The 19,849-nt window shown below is 34.6% G+C and overlaps 2 protein-coding genes across 3 annotated transcripts in view; one reads left to right on the forward strand and one right to left on the reverse strand.

Annotated features, from left to right (window-relative positions):
* Positions 1-19,849, forward strand: part of LOC139973407 (uncharacterized) — a 316,080-nt gene that overhangs the window by 221,722 nt on the left and 74,509 nt on the right. The window contains exons 1-2 of one of the 2 annotated variants that reach the window (XM_071980066.1): positions 766-903; positions 1,779-1,872. The exons of the other annotated variant lie outside the window; for it this stretch is intronic. The gene's annotated coding sequence lies outside the window, so the exon portion shown is untranslated. Of the gene's footprint in view, positions 1-765; positions 904-1,778; positions 1,873-19,849 lie in introns of those variants that run through there. 2 annotated transcript variants of the gene reach the window in all.
* LOC139973399 (uncharacterized) lies at positions 13,558-19,742 on the reverse strand. The gene is made up of 3 exons (XM_071980050.1): positions 19,737-19,742; positions 19,310-19,366; positions 13,558-18,198 (listed from the first exon to the last, which is right to left on the reverse strand). The coding sequence occupies exons 2-3, from the start codon at positions 19,331-19,333 to the stop codon at positions 15,964-15,966; spliced, it is 2,259 nt and encodes a 752-aa protein (XP_071836151.1). The 5' UTR covers positions 19,334-19,366; positions 19,737-19,742; the 3' UTR covers positions 13,558-15,963.

Raw genomic sequence — 19,849 nt, forward strand, 5'->3', positions numbered from 1 at the left:
AATATCGATGTAGCACGTTGGACATGAAAAGATCGAAAATATACTACTCAGAGGAAATCAATTTCATAATAGATGTTCGGAAATGGTGACATGATTGAAAAAAAAAAAAAAAAACGTTTAGAGCGACCACTAAAGAACCAACATTTCCAGCCATTCAAGTTGGTCAACTGAGGTGTTAACATTTATAATACATAAGTGATATAGCTTACTGAGGTTACTTCTTATCATAAGGTCAATCATATAACATAACAACTACACCTACCTGAAGATCTTCTGTCGGCACCGACGATTCCCTGTGTAATAAAATACTTTTAAAGAATACATTACAAGACATACAGATTGATGCAGTCAACACTAAGCAGGATCAGATTAAATCTAAAGCTAATGTCTTATAAAAACAGTTCGAGTGAAAGAAGGAACAATTCGCAAACTGGTTCAAAACATGTGAGGTTAAAACAAGTTAAGTCGATATAAACTTTGGTACATTCTCCGGATCACCACTTGTATTGATGTTTTATCTTTGTCTACATTCCATAGCTGATTTACAGGTCAATGATCACTCACAGGATACAACTTTCTTCCAGGAAACTTTAGATTAATGGCATTTTTCCGGTGTAACAGCTATCCTGGTACATGATACGTAAGTTCACGTAAAGAACAAAGGCAATAGCTGACTGCTTCCTTAGACAGCTTTGTTGCTTAATGCAGACAGATGTTCTTTGTTCAAGTTATATTTTGACATAAGAAGATTACAGACAAATGTTGTAACGCATTTGTGTTTATCAGTCCTTAATAACACTTAGGGATCATTTAAATCGTCCTAGCTATTCTAAGATTACCGTGTCTTGATACTTACCGTGCACAACGAAACTCTGAGATTTGAAAGGGGTCATTACTTATAAGGTAAGTTCATGCGTTTATCAGAACGAAAACGAAAACATATTCTTTAAATTGTCTAATTTCGTGTGTGTTTTTGTCGCTTCTGTTACTGTTACTTGTCATTTAGCCTTTGAAGAAGATCATGGTAGGATCGAATCCTCAGGCCAGCTTACTTTTACACATTGTCTAATTTCTGTAGACACTTATTTACTTCCATCAGCCGGCTATACTAACAACTAAGTCTAGCCAAAATTAGCAAGTGCTTCGTGTTTGAAATATTTAGTAAACCATATCGGCAACAAAATGTGATACGCAAACTTGATTCTCAAAATACAATATTTTCATCAGTCAATGATGTTTTCACAAACGGCATCCATTATACCCTTTGCAGCTTCTGCAATGTACACAATTTTTGGAATGATTTAGAAGAGGGTTTTCCACGTGTTAAAACATTTATTCTCAGCTGAGGACTGATAGGCTACTATTGTAGGTATAAACATATATTCACATACGTTAAGTTACTATCCTGAATATAAAATTCTACAATACATCAGCCAGACTGGTGACATTTTCTTTAATGCGCGACAAAGACTGATGAGTTTTTAACGGTAAATGTCCATGACTGGTCTGTTTAGATCGGTTAATATTTTTCAGAACTTGCGTCATGCTTGTTTGACCAGCTGTTCGGCATATTGGCCACTTGCTATTAATCGAAACTGGCTTTTTGTGGGGAAAAAAAGTTAAATGTTAGTTTGCCGTTATCTTCAATGAGGCTTACTTTTACCGATACTGATATGCCACCGATATTGCAAATATCAATAAACACTTAGAGAGTTAAACTTTATATTACAACTGTCTTCCGGGAAGACTTAGATTATTGAAATTGTCCCGTTTTACAGCTACTCTGGAACATGATATGTAAGCTAACGTGAAAGAACAAAGGCAAACATGAACAAAATGAACTCTAAGTGAAAGGTTCCATTTACTTGTAAGGTAAGTTTTTAGCCATAGACTTTTATATCTTACTAATTAGAAGCATGAAGCGTAATTACTAAATGACAGGATTGTAAGGATCAGTATTTAATTTTAAGCTTTAAGGTGTGACGTAGTGAGAACACAGCAACCAATAAGTTGAAGAGAGTTTTTGTCTTAATGGTTTTGTCAGTTTCTTTAAAAATCCACAGCATTAAAAGTAAACCTATAATACAATACACCAGTCCGTTATGAAATAGAGAATTTAAGATATCCTTGTTGAACGTTAATTCTAGAAAGCTACATGATATAGAGGGAAATAGATAATTTAACTTAAAAACTTTATTTTCTATAACATGACAATGATGACAATTGCAAGAAATATAGAATTTCACCAGAGAAAGTGCAAAAGGAAAGGGGGAACTTTCAAAAGAAATTTAAAATGTGTTTTTTTTTCTTTCAGACAAGTCCTTCAATGATTATAAATCCATAGAACCATAAGTAGTAAGAATTTTACAGGTAGTCGGCTTTAAATTTGTTACAGTAAGAATGGTCGATAGCACCTTAAACAATTACATTTTTTATCTTGTTTGGTATGTTCTGAATACTGACATGTTTGAACAGACGAGTATATGGCAGTTCAAATTTCATGACATTACGATGTTATCTGTCAAGAAAAAACATATTGTATAGAATTTCCAACTCTCTGTATAAACAAGACAACACGCTCTAGTTATTCCCTGAAATGTTAAGAATTCTCTGATTTATTCGTCTTTATCAAATTCTTGATTTTTTGTCTGCACACTGGTCATCTTGTCAATATAGCCTTAAAACGTTCTACGGTTTACATAAGAATATGATCCTTTGATACAAGGATATCAAACCACCTTTACCTTAAATCATGAAAATAAAATCAATAGAATCGAAATAATTACACAATGTAATTTGCTGTTGCCAACAAGGTAAAATACACAACATGGTATCACTTCTACAAAGATAATAACGCGGTCAAAGGCGATTGTTTTGGGATGTAGCCAAAGTTTTGTATCGTCGATAATGCTTTAAGGAAGCAAAGACTTACACTGTATGAGACGTTACTGTTCTGTTTGTATAAACCATTGTAGTTTATTGTCACCGTAAGTTGAGTGACACAAGTCGCGTTTTTCTTGTATACATTACTAGTTCGAACGATAGCCACAAAATATCAAATGGAGGAATTTAATTAGATATCTTTAAACATATCAGTAAACCGAAACTTTTTCAAGCGAATTATAACCATACATGGAGTAGAGTTATGACCATTCTTTCTAGGTTTTGCAACGTGTTAGAAAAGAGACATTTAAATACAGTGTAATAGATTTGATATTGTTTAATTTGTAGACGTTTATCATGTATGGGTTTTCTTAAATATAGGGAGAGTTTCCTTTTCTTTACTGAATTATGTTATCTGTTACTTTAAAACGACAAACGAAACGTTAAGGTTTGTACTGCACCGACCAGCCACATGGTATCATGAAAGGAATAGGGAGAGTATGGGTGGGCATCGGTGACTACTCCCACCACATACATGCTATAGTTAGAGTACATTTTCAGTGGTCCCATTATAGGAAATCTGGCCATTCATGAGAATATCTTCGTGAAGGTTTTATATTTAATTCCGGTATTCAAATTGAGACTATTAAACGTTACCTAGTTTGTCAAATACAAGGAACTTTACATGATCGTCACGACTTTATGAAATATCTTATGTGAAAATCAATGTAAATTACGGTATTTGTGATTAGATAATTTACAAATAAATTAGAGAAAAACTGTCTTTCTTTGAAGTATTTCCAGATTTTACGTATCACCTAATCCTTTTTTTCACAATTGTATTTATATATATATATATATATATATATATATATATATATATATATATATATACGTATATATATATATATATATATATATATATATATATATATAACCTAACCTTTAATAATCCAGATATAGACTAAATCATGACATTGGATTGTCATTAAAATGTTGGTGAATTAGATCATGTCAAAAGTAAGATTTTCAATAAAAATTTAATATACGTTTTGTTGAAAATGTTTTTATTTATACTCTGTTTTTTTTTTTTTTTTTTTTTTTTGCTTCTACAGATTTAACCGAATTTAAAGTTTTAAAAAAAAAACCCAAAAAACTAAAGACAAAACAATAAAACATGTATTAAGGTATTCTTAATCAGCATACCATTGTAATGGAAATTAAAAAGCATAATTATTTAAAGGCAAGCAACCAGAATGAGCATCAGGTTATTTTTAAAGTGTTAGAAATGTTCTCTGCATCTGCACTAAGTTATTCCGCTAGTTATATGAACTTTATTTTTATTTATTTATTAATGATAGGATAAAATAGAGGATTTGCCTTTTGCTTTTCTTCCAGAATATAGCTTATATTAAAAACTACAATGTAACAAACTGATTTAATGCACGAGAGCATACAATTCTTCAGTAAAATTGATTTATTTGATGAGGCATTTAAGTATTTTGGAAAAATTCTTTGTGTGACTAGTTGTCTGGACTCAACGACTAAAGAAACATCTTACTACGATTTTATTTTGAGCATTATTTTATGAAAATAACTATTATTTTCCCTCAGACTTCACATCGGGCACAATTACAAAACTAATGATTATTTTACATTATTCGAATGACTCGAAGAGGTAATTCAGATGTTACCAAAATGGCAATTTATAAGATCTTATAAGACAACTTATACGTATAAGTAACGTTTATGGCATTGGAAAGCTACTTTCAATCTTTTAAATCTTCTAGTTTATACAATTCAAAGATCATGTTCGTAAAAAAAGTATGATTTTTAAACAGTTAAACAAGTCTCACACATTCGACAAACAATACTTTATAGGTGTTTCATTCTAACTCACGAGAATTAAAACAGAAATTTCAAAAAGTGCAATGTTCATGATAGTGAGTTAAACATAAATTTATTTTGTTGTCTCTTGCATTAATTACTTGATAGTAATATGAACATATTTTGGGATGTGCACATTTTTTGTACTTTTTATTTTTAGGTAACGATATATCAAAATATCTCAACTAACTCCATTCACTACTAAAATCTCATTTTCTTTCAAGTTTCCCCTTATCTTGGTATCGTTATAGGACATTAAGTCTGAGTAAAGAGTAGTTACCTCTAGTTAAGTGTTACTATACTTCTCGTTTTGACATTTTCATAGAGGAAATAACTGTGATCTCTACTTATGATATCAATCGTATAGAACTGTCACTTAGAAAGGCATGCGATAGGAGACATTCTTTACAACTTTATCATTTTAAATAAAATAAATGAAAATGTCTTACATTTCCTCCGCTCTTATATCCATGATCTATAAAAATTGCGGTTAAAACAATTGTGGTTATCAAGTTAACTAAGCCGAGTATCGTTTTTATAATTACTAGTTAGTTTTATTTTAAATTAATGCTATTCAACCTTGTTTCCTTGAAAATGTACATGTCCAAATTAGTGATCTTTATGTTTACGTTTTTTTTTCAAAATGCATTTCAAAATATCGTAATGCCTTGTTGCAGACTGTTTTTCCAACATTGCTACATAAATAATGATATATTTTAAAGTGATATCGATGAGCATGTGAAGGAAGTAAACATTTAAGTGCTCCCTGAGAAAATTTAAAGCTGCAAATTTCGCATTTGGATGATAGTTTGCAGAAATATTTTCAAGTTTAAAACTGAGCATTGTTTCCAATTTGATGAAATTGAATCGGACCTACCACCATTTGAAGTATATATCTTATTTAAAGGATATACCTTATCATTATAGTTTTGTTTACAGTAGTTACCCAACTGTTGACTATTTGTATTTGAAGTAAATTGAAGCATCTTTCTGATTGGATTATGACATAGAAATATTTTGTTGTTAGATTAGTCAACGCAGATGTTGCTTTGATGGATTCATAATGATAACTTCGACGAATACAAGCACTAACGAGCCTGTTTGGAAATCATATCAAAATAACAGAGCTGACAAAGAAATTTGCCTTTAAACAGATGGGAATCAAGTTATTCGTTGTATTATTAACAAAAAACATTAGAAGCACATAACCATACAAAAAGTAGCGACTGTCGCTCTCTATCGATAGGGAATCCCATGTCTGGATATTTAACAAGAACATACATTTTCACTTATGAATCTAGAAATAACTGGATTTTATAGTTTAGCTTGTAGTTATCGCTGAAATGATTGAATTTCAAAGTGTTGGTTATTGTACTTGTAGCCAAATTTATGGAACATGAATTTATAAACTTGATTAATCTACTTGTTAATTAAGTTCAATAATTGATGAAATGAAGGAGTTTTGTAAAGTGTTGATATGTACCTCAGAAAGGTGGGCTTGGCTTTTAGAGGGTAACCTTGTTCACTGATGTGCTGTAAAGGATATGTGGAGAGCGATATACTCATAGTTTGAAAAGAGATTACTTTTTCCTGGCCATATCACGCAACCTGATTGACTTTTATTAGTTGGTGTGTAACAAAATTCGTTTAAGATGTATATATGAATGAGGTTTTCTTCTTAGTATTTTACATGTGAGCAAATATGAGAGAATACTTTATTTAGGCATAGAAAAACCAATTGATCTAATTTAGTTTTTTCCAGTATGTGTGGTTCAATTAAAGACGTGTTGTTATATGTCGAAACATTGTTGTTCTTTCGCAAGGTTAAAAATTCTAAGTATTTTAAATTGAAGGCCTTTAAAACTGAACTTCATCAGGTATTTTTTATCGATGTTTTCCTATTTAATGGAAAAAGTTTTTACTTCAGTTTGTCACATCATTTAATATAAACAGAATTACCTCAGCAACACAACTTATATAATTTTCGAAACAGTGGTAAAATATTAAAAAAATTAAATAATAGAAAGACTTACCCTTTCTGTTCCAAACGAGTTGCAAATCGTCAAAACAGTCAAAGAAACTTTGAAAAGCGTTTCCATAATTTCGGGTCTGTAGAAATGTCACGCGAAAATATATTCGATGAAGTGCAAGATGAAAAATGGCACAGAGTCTCTCTTTAGGGGTGATCAACTCCCTACTGAAATGACCGCAGTAGTGGTATGGATGTCCATTAAATCCATCATTTTATTTGAAATATGGTTTGGATTACAGGTACAGCTCATACGAGAAAATGCTGTACATTGGCCTCTGTGTTAATTAGGCTAGTGGTCATGCGCAATCTAACTTAATATTATTTGTAGATATTTGCATCTTGAACTTTCACTTATATACAGTAAGCTTCAGTTGCATATTGTTGAATTGTCCTTGTTCCGATAAATGTAGCATAAAACCTATTGTATACTAATTGACTATCGTGTCTCTAGTTCCAAGGACAGCAGTGATATTGCAATTTAATAACTCTTAATGTATTTGGTTTTTAAAGCGAGTATCGTGCTACTTTTTAATTTTACGTTCAGTGTGGTTTATGATCAAAGGTTTTGTAATTGTGCGTAGTTGTGATGTCAATTCTACCAAACCGATTAAAAGAGTAGGAATGCTGATTTACTTGTTCTGGTTGATATCATCCATATGTTTAAGAACCCTTTATGAGTGATTATGTTAGCTAAGTTTCTTTGCTTTTGGTTGGAAGGCAAAATTAAAACAGTATCGAAAGGACAGGAAGTGATACTACTAACCAACACTTTATAACATGCATGAACTAGTACAATACATATTAATTACCGTGAAATGTACGGTATGATCTATTCTACACTATCAATATGTATGAACAAATATGTAATTAACACAGTTTGGAACATTCGAAGTTTGTCAGTGGTATGCTATATGAACAATACTTCCTTGTTTATGATGTCTACGTCACACCCTGTTTGCGGAATCGAGTATCCTCACATCTGATTGAATAAACATGTCAGCTGTTTTGTTGGGCTTTCACTGAATTTTTATTATCTGTAAAAATTACATCCATACTGACTGTAAACAATAAAAACAATATTTGTCATTTATATTAGATATTGAATCCAAAGAGCTTGTTTTGACATTTAAAAATGTACACTGATATCAGATTACAAACCTCTCTTTTAAGTAAAATATTATTTTAATTTGTAGCAAGAAAGGCTCCAGGGGCTTTAAAACAAGTCAAGAATGCAGAGGAGAGACGAGTGGTCGGAGAGAAGGCTAGACGTGAGACCTTATTCGTTCCCACGGCAGCAAACCAAACGTAAACATTTTCTAAAAAAAACATTCTAGTTCAACTGAATTATTTCAGATGAGCTATAGCGATGCGCATGCTGCGAAAATACACTGCGTAACGATATTTGTTTTTAGGCCACTGCATATCTGGCTATATTAAAAAATGAAAGTTTATATTGTCCATCAGTTAAGTTCGTCAAATGTATTAAAGTCCAGACATTGAACAATAAACAAGAATCATCATACTGGAAAACTTGTAAAAGAGTACTATGTTTGTCTTTCTGATATATTATGTAAAAAGAACATGTAAAAGAATTTAAACAGGAAACAAAATCTGCTGATAATGATATCATATGATCAGGGGCGTAGCCTACATTTTGTTTGGCCAAGTTTTCCTTTTTTTAAAAACAACCATAATTCAAATCGATAAGCTTGCTGGACGAGTTTAAGAGTCTAGACAGGAAAAACTATTGAAATGAACGTAGCAAGAGTATGGCTAAATTAGGTGACCTCTTCTTCTGTCATCTATGCTGTCATTTCTATCGCGTGCCGTTTCATTCAGCACTCTACCCGCCGAAAAAGACTAGGATCCGATCTTGTCAGTTTTTTAACATGTTTTTGTTTTTAACCCGTTTACGCAGATAATATTTCAGTGGAGAAAACACTTGAGAAATTTGCATCAGATGGCAATCGTCGGATAGCTCTCGCCTTCTCTTATTAGGCTAACTTAAACATTTACTAGCTACAGTTGTATCATACATTTCTGGACTATCTTTGTATCTACAAGTATCAGAAGTTGAAAAGTAAGACTGCTCTGTACATGTACCTTGCTAATTTTAATGCATTATGTAGTATTGAATTACGTACTATTTTAACTCGTTAGTTTTTTGGGGTTTAAAAGTGATATTGAATGAGGTGTCTCAAGTTAGCAAGAGGCCAGGGAACCAGAATGAACATTCGGGAAGGGCTGTTTCCGGCCATCTGGGGGGTTTGTAAAACCAAAATTGTTTTGTACGCTCCGCGCCAACTGATGGTGGCGCTCCGCTCAGATAGTCGTGCCTACAACTTTGAAATTCCATATCAATCGCAAAATGTACTCCCCCCCCCCCTTTCAAATTCCTGGCTACGTCGCTGCGAAGTGCATATACTGTTGGTTCTTTGTTTTTGCAGTGGGGCATAGTTTATCCCTAGTAATTAGTACAACGACATATTGCATACAATATGTTCGTGACAGTGTTTCCAAGCAAAACAGGAGATGGGAGGAAGGAAATGAAACCCGATGTGTCTGCTTTGTCTTACTTTTTTGCACAAACAAATGGATAAACGGCTCAAAAATATTGTCATGCAAAACAAATTTCTCAGCGTTGCTGATCTGGTTGGTTACTTGCTGGTAGCAAAGGATACTCAGCCATGTTTTTGCGGGTGTGCGGGTGTCGGTGTGCGCGCTTCTCTGACAGTTGCGTGGGTCGGTGATATCTCAAAAACGGAGTGATGGATATTTGTCATACTTTCTATGTAGATGTACTATAGTAAGAAGTTGTGCTTCATATTTGTTGGCACTGACCTTTTGAATATTAATGAGGTAATGGGGTCAACCGTAAAAATCTTTACATTGCAATAACTCCGCAACCGTAAGTCGGACTGTAAACAAACTTGGGATATTGTTGATGGTTAATTCAGATGAAACATGAAGGCCCACATTTTTAAATTTCCACCTTTAATGCCTTTTGGGACACATTCTTTGGGTCTGATTTTTGGGCCCCAATATTTTTGGGACCATTAGGGCCGACATTTTCTTTACATTGCAATAACTCAGCAACCGTAAGTCCAATTGTAGCCAAACTGAGTTTACAGTTGTTGGTTAATGTAGCTGGTACATTTTGGCCCGACAAATCTCCGGGCCCGTTTTAGGCCGGATGGGCCCAAATTTTATTTTCACGTCAAATGCATTTTGGGTCACATTCTTTGGGCCCGATTACTTGTGGGACCATTTTGGCCCACATTTTGGAGGGTTCAGTTTTTTGGGGGGGAAACTATATTTTGAGCCACTTTGAGCCAAATATTTTTGGGACCATTTAGGCGTAACATTTTATCAGGGCCCAATTTTTTGGGAAGGTGCCAAATTTTAAACTTGCAATAACTCCACAACCTTAAATCAGGTTGCATCTAAACTTGGAATACAGTTTTTCGTTGATAGCTGGTACATGTGGACATAAATATTTTGCCATTGAATGATGACATACAACACATTAATATTCCACTTAGCAAGGAACCATAGCGCCTGTTGGGCTGTTGTTTAACAATCGTTCCATATGCTGCGTATTGTAACAGTCCACGCAAAAAGAAGAATTTGAGTGATATTGATACTTCAATAGCTATTCCGGTTTTTACTATATTCAATATTAATATGTACTAAATCTCCGAATGATCCATTGCTACATAAATGATGACTAGTCCCGCTAATTACAGGACTGAATGTTTCCGAACCAAATCATTTTCCTTTAACTTTATATAAACGAGAGAGCATTCTTGGATAACTTTCAATACCACTTGTGCTGGACAGCAACATGAAACGAATTGTAAAAATGTATGTATGTATGTATGTATGTTCTTACTAGCCATACATATGTTGGACAAGTGGGACAATACACACCTGCATTTGTGGGTCAGTTTTCTGTGTAACGTGCACTTGTTGGTCGTCCTACAAGTGATTATGCATTCAAAAACTCCAAAACGCTTAATTTGATTATTATAGTTCATATACAGCAAAACATAATTTGTCCAAAAAGTGAATCTATTCTTGGTTCATTTGTGTATAAACGTGAATATAGCAAAAGTTCAACATCGCCCTCTATTATGAACTGTCCCACAACAGTGTTGTCTGATATTAACTGAATCTTCTGCCTAAGTTACAAACATGTCTAACAAATGGTGGTGTGTTAGAGAACATTAGTCATAGCATGGCCCTATACGGTACTGGTTCAAGGTAAGTTGGAAGGAGTCTCCTATGTTTATTTGCATGAACACCTTTTATGAAGTTAAATTATCCTTCTCATCTTTTAAAATACACTTTCAAAATTACTACAAAGAATGCTATTCACATAATTCACTGAAGCTTGAAAATTTATATCAACAGTAAGTTTCTCATGTGAGACATTGACACAGGTTTATATTTTTGAAAGTGAGTAGAGGAGGCCAAACAGGGTCATATAGCAGTCCAACTCATCTTCTAACCAACTATCACGACTAAGCGTAATCGCAATAAAAATAGTCCATGTATATGTACCCAGTTCAAACACTTCACTAAAGATCTGACTTCATAGCCAACAGCATCTGCTACCCGCAGGCAAATATGTCGTTTGAAAATGTGCCACCTCCAAGTGTAATAGCAGTTACAAGCGAAAAATAATAATTCGTTATTTTGCAAATCTAAACAATAAATTAGGCATGGACAACAATACAAGGGGAGAGGGAGGGGCCTGTCCCCTCACATAACACTAAATGTCCCCCCCCCCACTTTTGGTTCGAAGAACCATCAAATTGTCCTTACATATATAACAATCGAGCCAAGGCCCACCCGGGACGTGTTTCATATTAATCGCCTAAATGTGATGTACATTCACATTGTAAGTAATATGTAATAAAAGTACTTCCATTTGTCAAGTCTCAGTTTTTGTGGTATCTTTAGTGCGCATGTAATACCACTTGAACATTGTGAATTAAATACTTAATTCTTATGCCAACAATTTTTTATCTTTAACATGACTAGGACATTGTACATGTGCGCATGGAAACAAGTGCAAACTTCAAGCAAAAGAAGTGGCATCGAAAGACAACCAATCCTGATCCTGGTATTGTAACTATTCATGCATGAAACTTGAGCCGATAAGGGCAAAGTATAGACGCTCATGAACCCAGACCTGCCCTTACATCTCAGAAAAAGCAGGCGAAAATAGTGTCATCAGTTCTAACGGTTGGTCGATATGATGATGCAGAAGGCTTTTGTGTGAGGAGGATACAAACCAAACACAGACTGACCTGAACTGCCACACCCCGTACCCTACGGGGCCCAACCGTTCAGCCCACCCCCAACCACCCACCCACCCTTATAAGTAGGCAACCACAGGTACCATCAGAATGGCCTAATGACAGTGCTTTCATATCTGGTTATTTACGTAACAATAGGTACAAGTGCGTTATTGACATGTTTTGTTTAAGTGGACATTTCTCAAATCATGAGATCTCAAAATAAAGAAATTGTACATGTTACTCAAGTGCCTGGAAAGTGGCAATCTAGGAGGCTTTTTTCGCAAAGTGTTTCTTGGTACAAATATCCTCAAAATGCAGTGGCGTAGGAAGGTAATTTTGAGTGGGGGGGCTGAAGACTGATGGCCGGCCTGGGGGAGGGGTCTAAGGGGAGGGGGTGTCCCCCTCCCCTTTGGAATTTTTTGCATTTCCAGGTGGCCTCAGATGCAATTTGGTGCAATATAGCACACTTCAACACCCACTCCATTTTGTAAACTTAATTTTTTATTTTCACCTGGCCTTAGATGCAATTTGGTGCTCCAAATGAGATTTTTTTTCTCATTTGGAAATGAGAAAGGGGTTTTCTGACTTGCGGAGCGGGGGGCGGAATGATACTTCCGCCCCTCCACATTTTTCACTGGGGGGCTGGCGCCCCCCAGCCCCCCGGTTCCTACGCCCTTGTCAAAATGTATTAACTGACACACAATGTATTCATCTTTATAATGAAAACTTTTGCATCAACCATAAATGGAATACGAGACAGCCACCATGATATCCCACGCTAGGCAAGGACATGTAATATTACAAGAATATTTTTCAACCAATGTGCGGCTGCATAAAAAAAAAAACATAACGGGTGTGAAGACTCTCGCAAAAATGACGTCTAAATGCCGGTACTTTGACCTATATAGTTTCAAATGAGGTGTAACAGAAGTGTTAAACACCACCATTGATCCCCGAAAATACACACAGCTTGCTGCCGTCGGTAATTAGACACTAGTGTACAGTCAGTACATACAGCTGCCGTTAATACCCACAGCACAGTGTACAAACCATACAGCGATGGACATCTCAGGTCCAGCTAAAGATAACAATTAAGGTATCACGTTTCATTACTGTCTGCATTTTGTAGCAACACGAACAAAACGTTACTTGCAAGCAACAGAGAGTTAACTTTTTCAGATTGGCCGCACGCGGTTTGTGGCGAGTCTTCAATGCCTTTAAAGGCTACGGTGAAAGAAATTCACCCACTAAAAGATGTTTATGTGTATGAACAAAACTGCACAATATATTTGTAGCAGTTTTGGGGAATGCGTAAATCAAACAGTTAAATTGCCTTGTTTGTGAAGGGGTAGAGCTGATTGCACCCTATGTTTACTTGGGGTAGAATTCCTCAATTAAGTTAGGAATAACAACACTGATGACATTCAAAAACAATGAAAAAGAAAATAGTATCAAGATTCCAAAATTTATTTAACATTCCTGTAAATAACAATATCATAACGTTTTAACGGTATACACAGGAAGTAACTAAATTGCATAATAAACTACCACTGACTTGGGAGTAACATGTTGAAAATATATATGTAACAAATGACTTCAATAATAATAACAAGCTTTTGTAAAGTGAACAGGAATTAAATTTCACAACTCCTGATGAAAATGACCCAATTAATTTATCAAATTTAAAGCACTAGATTCCTGAATAGTCTGCATATGTTCCCTCTCTCATGTTTGAATGATTTGGTAAAACCGTACAGTGCCATACTAAGAATACGTACAGCTTCTTCAGTCAGGGAAATAGAAATTGATAAACTGTATCTACAATGCTTTCAAACTTTCAATACAATGTACAATTAAATTGAATTAATTACAATAGAATTGTAATACAATATAAATTCAGAATTCAAATATTCAATTTATTCATGACAAAGTTTATATAGAAATCACATTTAAAAGAGCCTGTAAAGGAATGATGAGTTAAGATTTCACAAAGGATTTACTACGAACGTCAGTGAAAAATGAAGAAAATTGCACCAAAATGATAATGTAGTGTATGTTACTTTTATGCTGCAAAAGAATGTTACCATATGCAATCATCAATGTATTACATTAGAGTTAGCATATTTTAAAATCCGCTTAAGGTGGATACAGAATCCCTAATAATGATGAAATATTTGAATCAAAATAACCAATCAAGTGTCAATTAAATGCTAAGTAGAAAAGTGACAATTGCTTTTTAGCAATTATATGAATAAACAACAATTTTGATTTAAAATGCATTATTGTAACACATGTAAACAAACAAAATGAAGGTATTTTATTATTCTAATGTTGAATTACTATTGTCGAAGAACAACAAGATTCTTGAAAATTTTGAAATGTCAGTAGTCTGCAAATGTTCCCTCTTTCATGTTTGAATTATTCGGTAAAACCTTACAGTGCCATACTAAGAATACGTACAGCTTCTCCAGTCAGGGAAATAAAAATTGATAAACTGTATCTACAATGCTTTCAAACTTTCAATACAATGTACAATTAAACTGAATTAATTACACTTAAGGCATCAATTTGCTGTACAATAGAATTGTTATACAATATAAATTCAGAATTCAAATATTCAATTTATTCATGAAAAAGTTTATATAGAAATCACAATTCAAAAGAGCCTGTAAAGGTATGATGAGTTAAAAATTTTACAAAGGATTTACTACCAACTTCAGTGAAAAATGAAGAGAATTGCACCAATATGATAGTGTAGTGTATGTTACTGTTATGCTGCAAAAGAATGTTACCATATGCAATCATCAATGTATTACATTAGAGTTAGCATATTGTAAAATCCGCTTTAAGGGGATATAAAATTCATAATAATCATAAAATAGTTTGCTTAATTAAAATAACCAATCAAGTGTCAATTAGATGCTATGCAGAAAAATTAACAACAAATTTAGCAGTTATATGAACAAACAACAATTTTGTTTTAAAATTCATTATAGCAACACATGTAAACAGGTATGTTATTATTCTAATGTTGAATTAGTACTGTCCAAGAACATGACTCTTGTGACTTACAAACGTTGGTGGAAAAAAAAACCCAATATGATAGTGTATGGATGTTACTTTTATGGTTTTCCTCAGCGATATGAAAACGAATCATGATATTTAAGATCATGTGTCATGTCTGTGGTGAGTCTGTCAAAATCTGAACAATTTAGTAATTTGTGCCAGAGGTACAGCTGGCTGTACCATGTTAAGGATACATGCAAGTTGAGGGGGCGAGCTCCTTCATTTGTTTTCTCATTTGGCATTCCAAATCAAATGCACTTTTTTACTGAAAAGATACTAAAAATGAATATTTGCAATCATTCCAAAATCCCACCCCCCCTCACTTTAAGAAAATACTATAATTACACTAATGGTTACAATTTGCTGTATGATGAAAGTGGTATACTAATACTATATTCATTCAGAAATATCCAATTGTAATCATATGAAAATTTGACATACAAATCACATGTTTGTATGTGCCTGTAAAGGAATAAAGTTCAAATTTCACAAAGGACTTACAAATTTCAGTGATAAGCAACTGTACAAATATGATAGTGTATGGAGACAACTTTTTAGCTTTATCGTAATAAGCTTTAAAAAGAAAGAAAATTTAATGAAAGATCTGCATTGGAAATCTCTTGAAGCTCGCTACAATAAGCACTTCTACTAAGTGTACCCATGGCCTACAATGCATACAGTGAGGAATCTTGCATAAAGTATGTGAGGGTCTTTAAAATTTGGGGATAATTTTTAGAAACCACACATGTTTACACTACTGTTGCTGAGGAAGAGTAGAACAAGCTGTCTTTAATACTTCATTTGTTCCCTCTTATTCTTTTGTATGATGTTCCATACTTTGGACTTTATTTGTACTATGGACCTGCGCTTAAGACAGGAATTCTTTAGCTTTGCTTGAAGGCAATCTTTTGACACAGGTGGGTGCATGGCATTGATAGCCTTTCTAAGGCATGGATCATTAATAACAGCTGTCTCTTCCTCTTTTGTCCACATTGTTTTAGATATTTTCACCCTCTTAGTTGGAAGTGCCTTTGTTGGCTCTTTTGATTCAGAGTTGTCACTCTCATTTCCGTCTGACATTTCTATGTCTGACAGAAGTTGGCTTTCCTCAATCTCAACTTCTTCAAGGGACCTCCCTTTAAATTCATGAAGTTTTCCCTTCTCAGCAGTTAGTAAAAGCTTGCTCACTTTTGCAAGAAATATGACGTCTTGGGGCAGCCGGTAGTACTGCTTGTGGACGGTTACATCATGCCCTAAATGGTTGGCCAATTGTTCTAATTCAGTGTTGGATAGATTAAGGATTTGTGAAAGAGTTGCTAAATGCTTGCGCAGATTGGTGGCAGTCAGTCTGTCAGGATTTTTGGCCCCACACAAATGCGCGTATTTGTGCAAACAATCATAACCTCGAAGCGGCTGAACAGAGTTTCCTGATGGGCAAGCAAATATGTATGGGTTTTGTGGATCGACGCCAGCAATTTGACGAGTTTTGTTGAGTACTTTAACCGAATCTGCCATGTCAGGGGTTAACAAGATTGGCACCCCTCTGTCACGTTTTCCACGTGTCATTATTAGAGTAAGCCTCTTTGCTGCCAGCTTTTGTGCTATTGGAAGAGATTCAAATATTTCATCTTGGAACTCTCTCTTTTTCTTTGTTTGCTCTAAATAATCTGACATTCTCAAATATTGTGTTTCGCCAGGTCTACGGCGATTGAACATTATTAGCTGAGCAAGGGTTAAAGAAGCCAACTCCCGCCAAGTGGATGTTGATACTTCATTACCTTGTAACTTCTCTTTTGTAGTACAAACTTGGTTTGTCAGTAGCTGATTGAGCTTCACAGTGTCGGCTGTTAAGGGAACTTTCTTTGGTTTTTGCCACTTTTGCTTGCATTGTTGCTTATAAACTTTTGTGGCAATTCTTTGTTTCCATTGCAGATTCTTTAGTTTCAAGAACTGCTCTGCTTTGCACTCCTGCAAGGTATCTGATGATTTAATGGATTCTGCAATTACAATTTCAGCCAAAGTAGTTAGGCTTTGTCCCAGCTTTTTAGCAAGTGTGGGTGCTTCAAAGTTTTGGTTTGAAGTGTCAAATCCAGAGCAAATGTTAACACCAAGGATCACGTCATCGAAATGTGCTGGGTCTACTAAGTCTTTAGCAGACTTAATAGATGCATTTATTTGCTGTGTTTCAAGAAGGAGCCTTGCAATGCGCCTCATTCTTTCTGAAACAATGTTGTGATTAATTGTGCTGCTATCATCACAGTGATGCTCTCCTAATTTGCATATCCAGGAATCTGCTCTTATGGTAACAACAACACTATCAGTTCTCATACCAGCAAGTATCTCTTGCAGTTTAGCACTGCAGGGACTTTTTGTTGGAAGCAATGCCCTACCAGCCTTTTGACACTGTGCAGTTCGAGATGTGGTTGGATTTTCTTTTGCTTTTTTTAAGGTACATTTCTTTTGATGTCGCCACAATGACTTTTTCGCAAAATAGCCTTGGCAATCTGGGCAAGGAATGTAATCTTCCACATGCATTGTGCCTAATTTTGGTCTTTTGTAGACCAAGAGCTTTCCCTTGCCTTCTTTTAGCACACGACAATTATAGGCATTGTCTCCCTTTTTTCTGATCTCTTCTAAAATTGCATTTCTTTCTGCTGACCTTTTTGGCAACAGCATAGCTTTCATTACCAATATTTCATCAGCATGATGAGTTTCTAGATGTCTTGGTAATTTGGTTACATTTTGTTCACAAAAGAGGCAACAGTGTTGTCTGTTCCATGTTCTTTTCCTACTTTTACTATAGTAAGTGGAAGATACTTTGACACCACCTGAATGATTTTTACTTGTTGAGGGCTTTTCATTTTCACTGCTTTCTTCTTCGGATTCTTCATCTGTTGAAGATTCACTCTCACTAAATGCGTCTAGGTAATCATCGCTGAAATCCTCCTCATCAGTGCTGGTGCATTCCTCACTATCATAGTCCGTTGTTTGCATATGGCTAAGATGCTTTAGCCTTTTTGGAACCTAGAAGCAAACATAGTTTTAAAGACAAATGTTGTGATTGAATTCAAGTTTATGCAAACATAGTTGGTTTGTATGGTACAACATTACATCCAGAGTTCTAGACCTTATATTTTGGACAATGGTGTCTGAGATCTGAAATAGTCAGTGTCTTGTAATATTATTGTTGCCTATTGGTCAATTAATTATTTGACTTCAGGAAAACTGGAACTTGTCATAAAACTTTCAGGCTGAAGTCACCTAATAATGAAAACCCTTTGACTTAAAACTTCCTGAGTGATAATATGTGTTCCAGTATAATTGCTTATCGTAGCTGTCAGTTAGCGCTATAACACTGCTAAGCTAACAAACTGGCTGACTGCCCAGGCAAACATTACTGTTGGGAAATCAAGTCTTAAAGTGGGAAGGAGGTAAACCTGGGGAGGGGTATAAAAAGAGAGACTCATCTTTAGGAAGTTTTGGATTTTATAAAGCTCCTAAATGTTATATGGTGCAATATTTATAAGTTATTTTCCCCTTGTCATCTCATCCCTGCTTTACTTACTTGATCTTTGGTTTATATTTTCGCAGCTGAGCAAAGTCACCTTTAATAATGGTACATATTACAAGATTCAATGAAAAGATGACTTTAACAGATTCTTAGTACATTTATTAAAATACATAAGAAACTGGCAAAGCCAAGTTATTTTAACCAGGTTCTTCATTCATTTCCAGGCAAAGGGTGCCAGTCAAAGTGACAGTACCTTGCCCAATGTTTTATAACTCCATTATTAACCAATTTTCACTTGATACAAGCCTGAAGCAGATGGGAAGTTATTTCCAGAGAAGTTCCCCATTAAAACAAACACGTGATGAAATTATAAATGGGAAACTGACTAGGAGAACTTTTAATTTGAAAAGTGCCTAGGAAATTAGGGACAGCTACCTTCATATGGCTGAGTAGCTCAGTTGGTGAAGCACAGGTCCATAATCCTGAAGTCACTGGTTTAGAATCCCATCTTGGCCTCAATTCTTTGCACTTTACAAATTTTATTAAAATATCTCCCAGTCATTTTTCCATTTATAATTTCATTATTCATTCATATATCACATTTAGATACCAAAGTTACAATACCTGAGCCTTCATTTGTTCTAGCATCCTTTCAAAGATTGGTTGCAGTTCAGGGTGAGACTGTGAACAGATAATTAAACCTCTTGAGAGCATTTGTAATTTTAATGAGAGAAGTAAACAGAGCCATAATTGTTGATACGATATAGAAGCTTGAGACTGATACCTTTATAAGGTTCTGAATAAAAACTTCATGAGGTAATATAGGTTTCTTGGCCAAAAAAAGGAAGAGTTACTGCACTAGAAGATGGCTTTTCTCCACAATTTGTCATTTTGTCTCTGGGAGACAAGCGGCCTGAAGTAACATGGTTGAAACATTGATTACAAAGGTAGGATTACACATGTTTATTACTTGCAGCTCATTCCTTTATCTTACTTTATGTTAGAAAAAATTGAAAACCTAAATTGAATGTTTTGAAATAACAACACTTACTTCCTGACATGGCTTGTTCAAGATATCTGTTTAAAAGATAGAAATAACACATTTTATTTATCACAGTCTGAAATGCATGCAAACTGTTTCGGATTGTGTGTATTGCTTTAATA

The sequence above is a fragment of the Apostichopus japonicus genome, chromosome 9, assembly GCF_037975245.1.
Source record: "Apostichopus japonicus isolate 1M-3 chromosome 9, ASM3797524v1, whole genome shotgun sequence".
In the NCBI taxonomy this organism is placed as follows: domain Eukaryota; kingdom Metazoa; phylum Echinodermata; class Holothuroidea; order Aspidochirotida; family Stichopodidae; genus Apostichopus; species Apostichopus japonicus.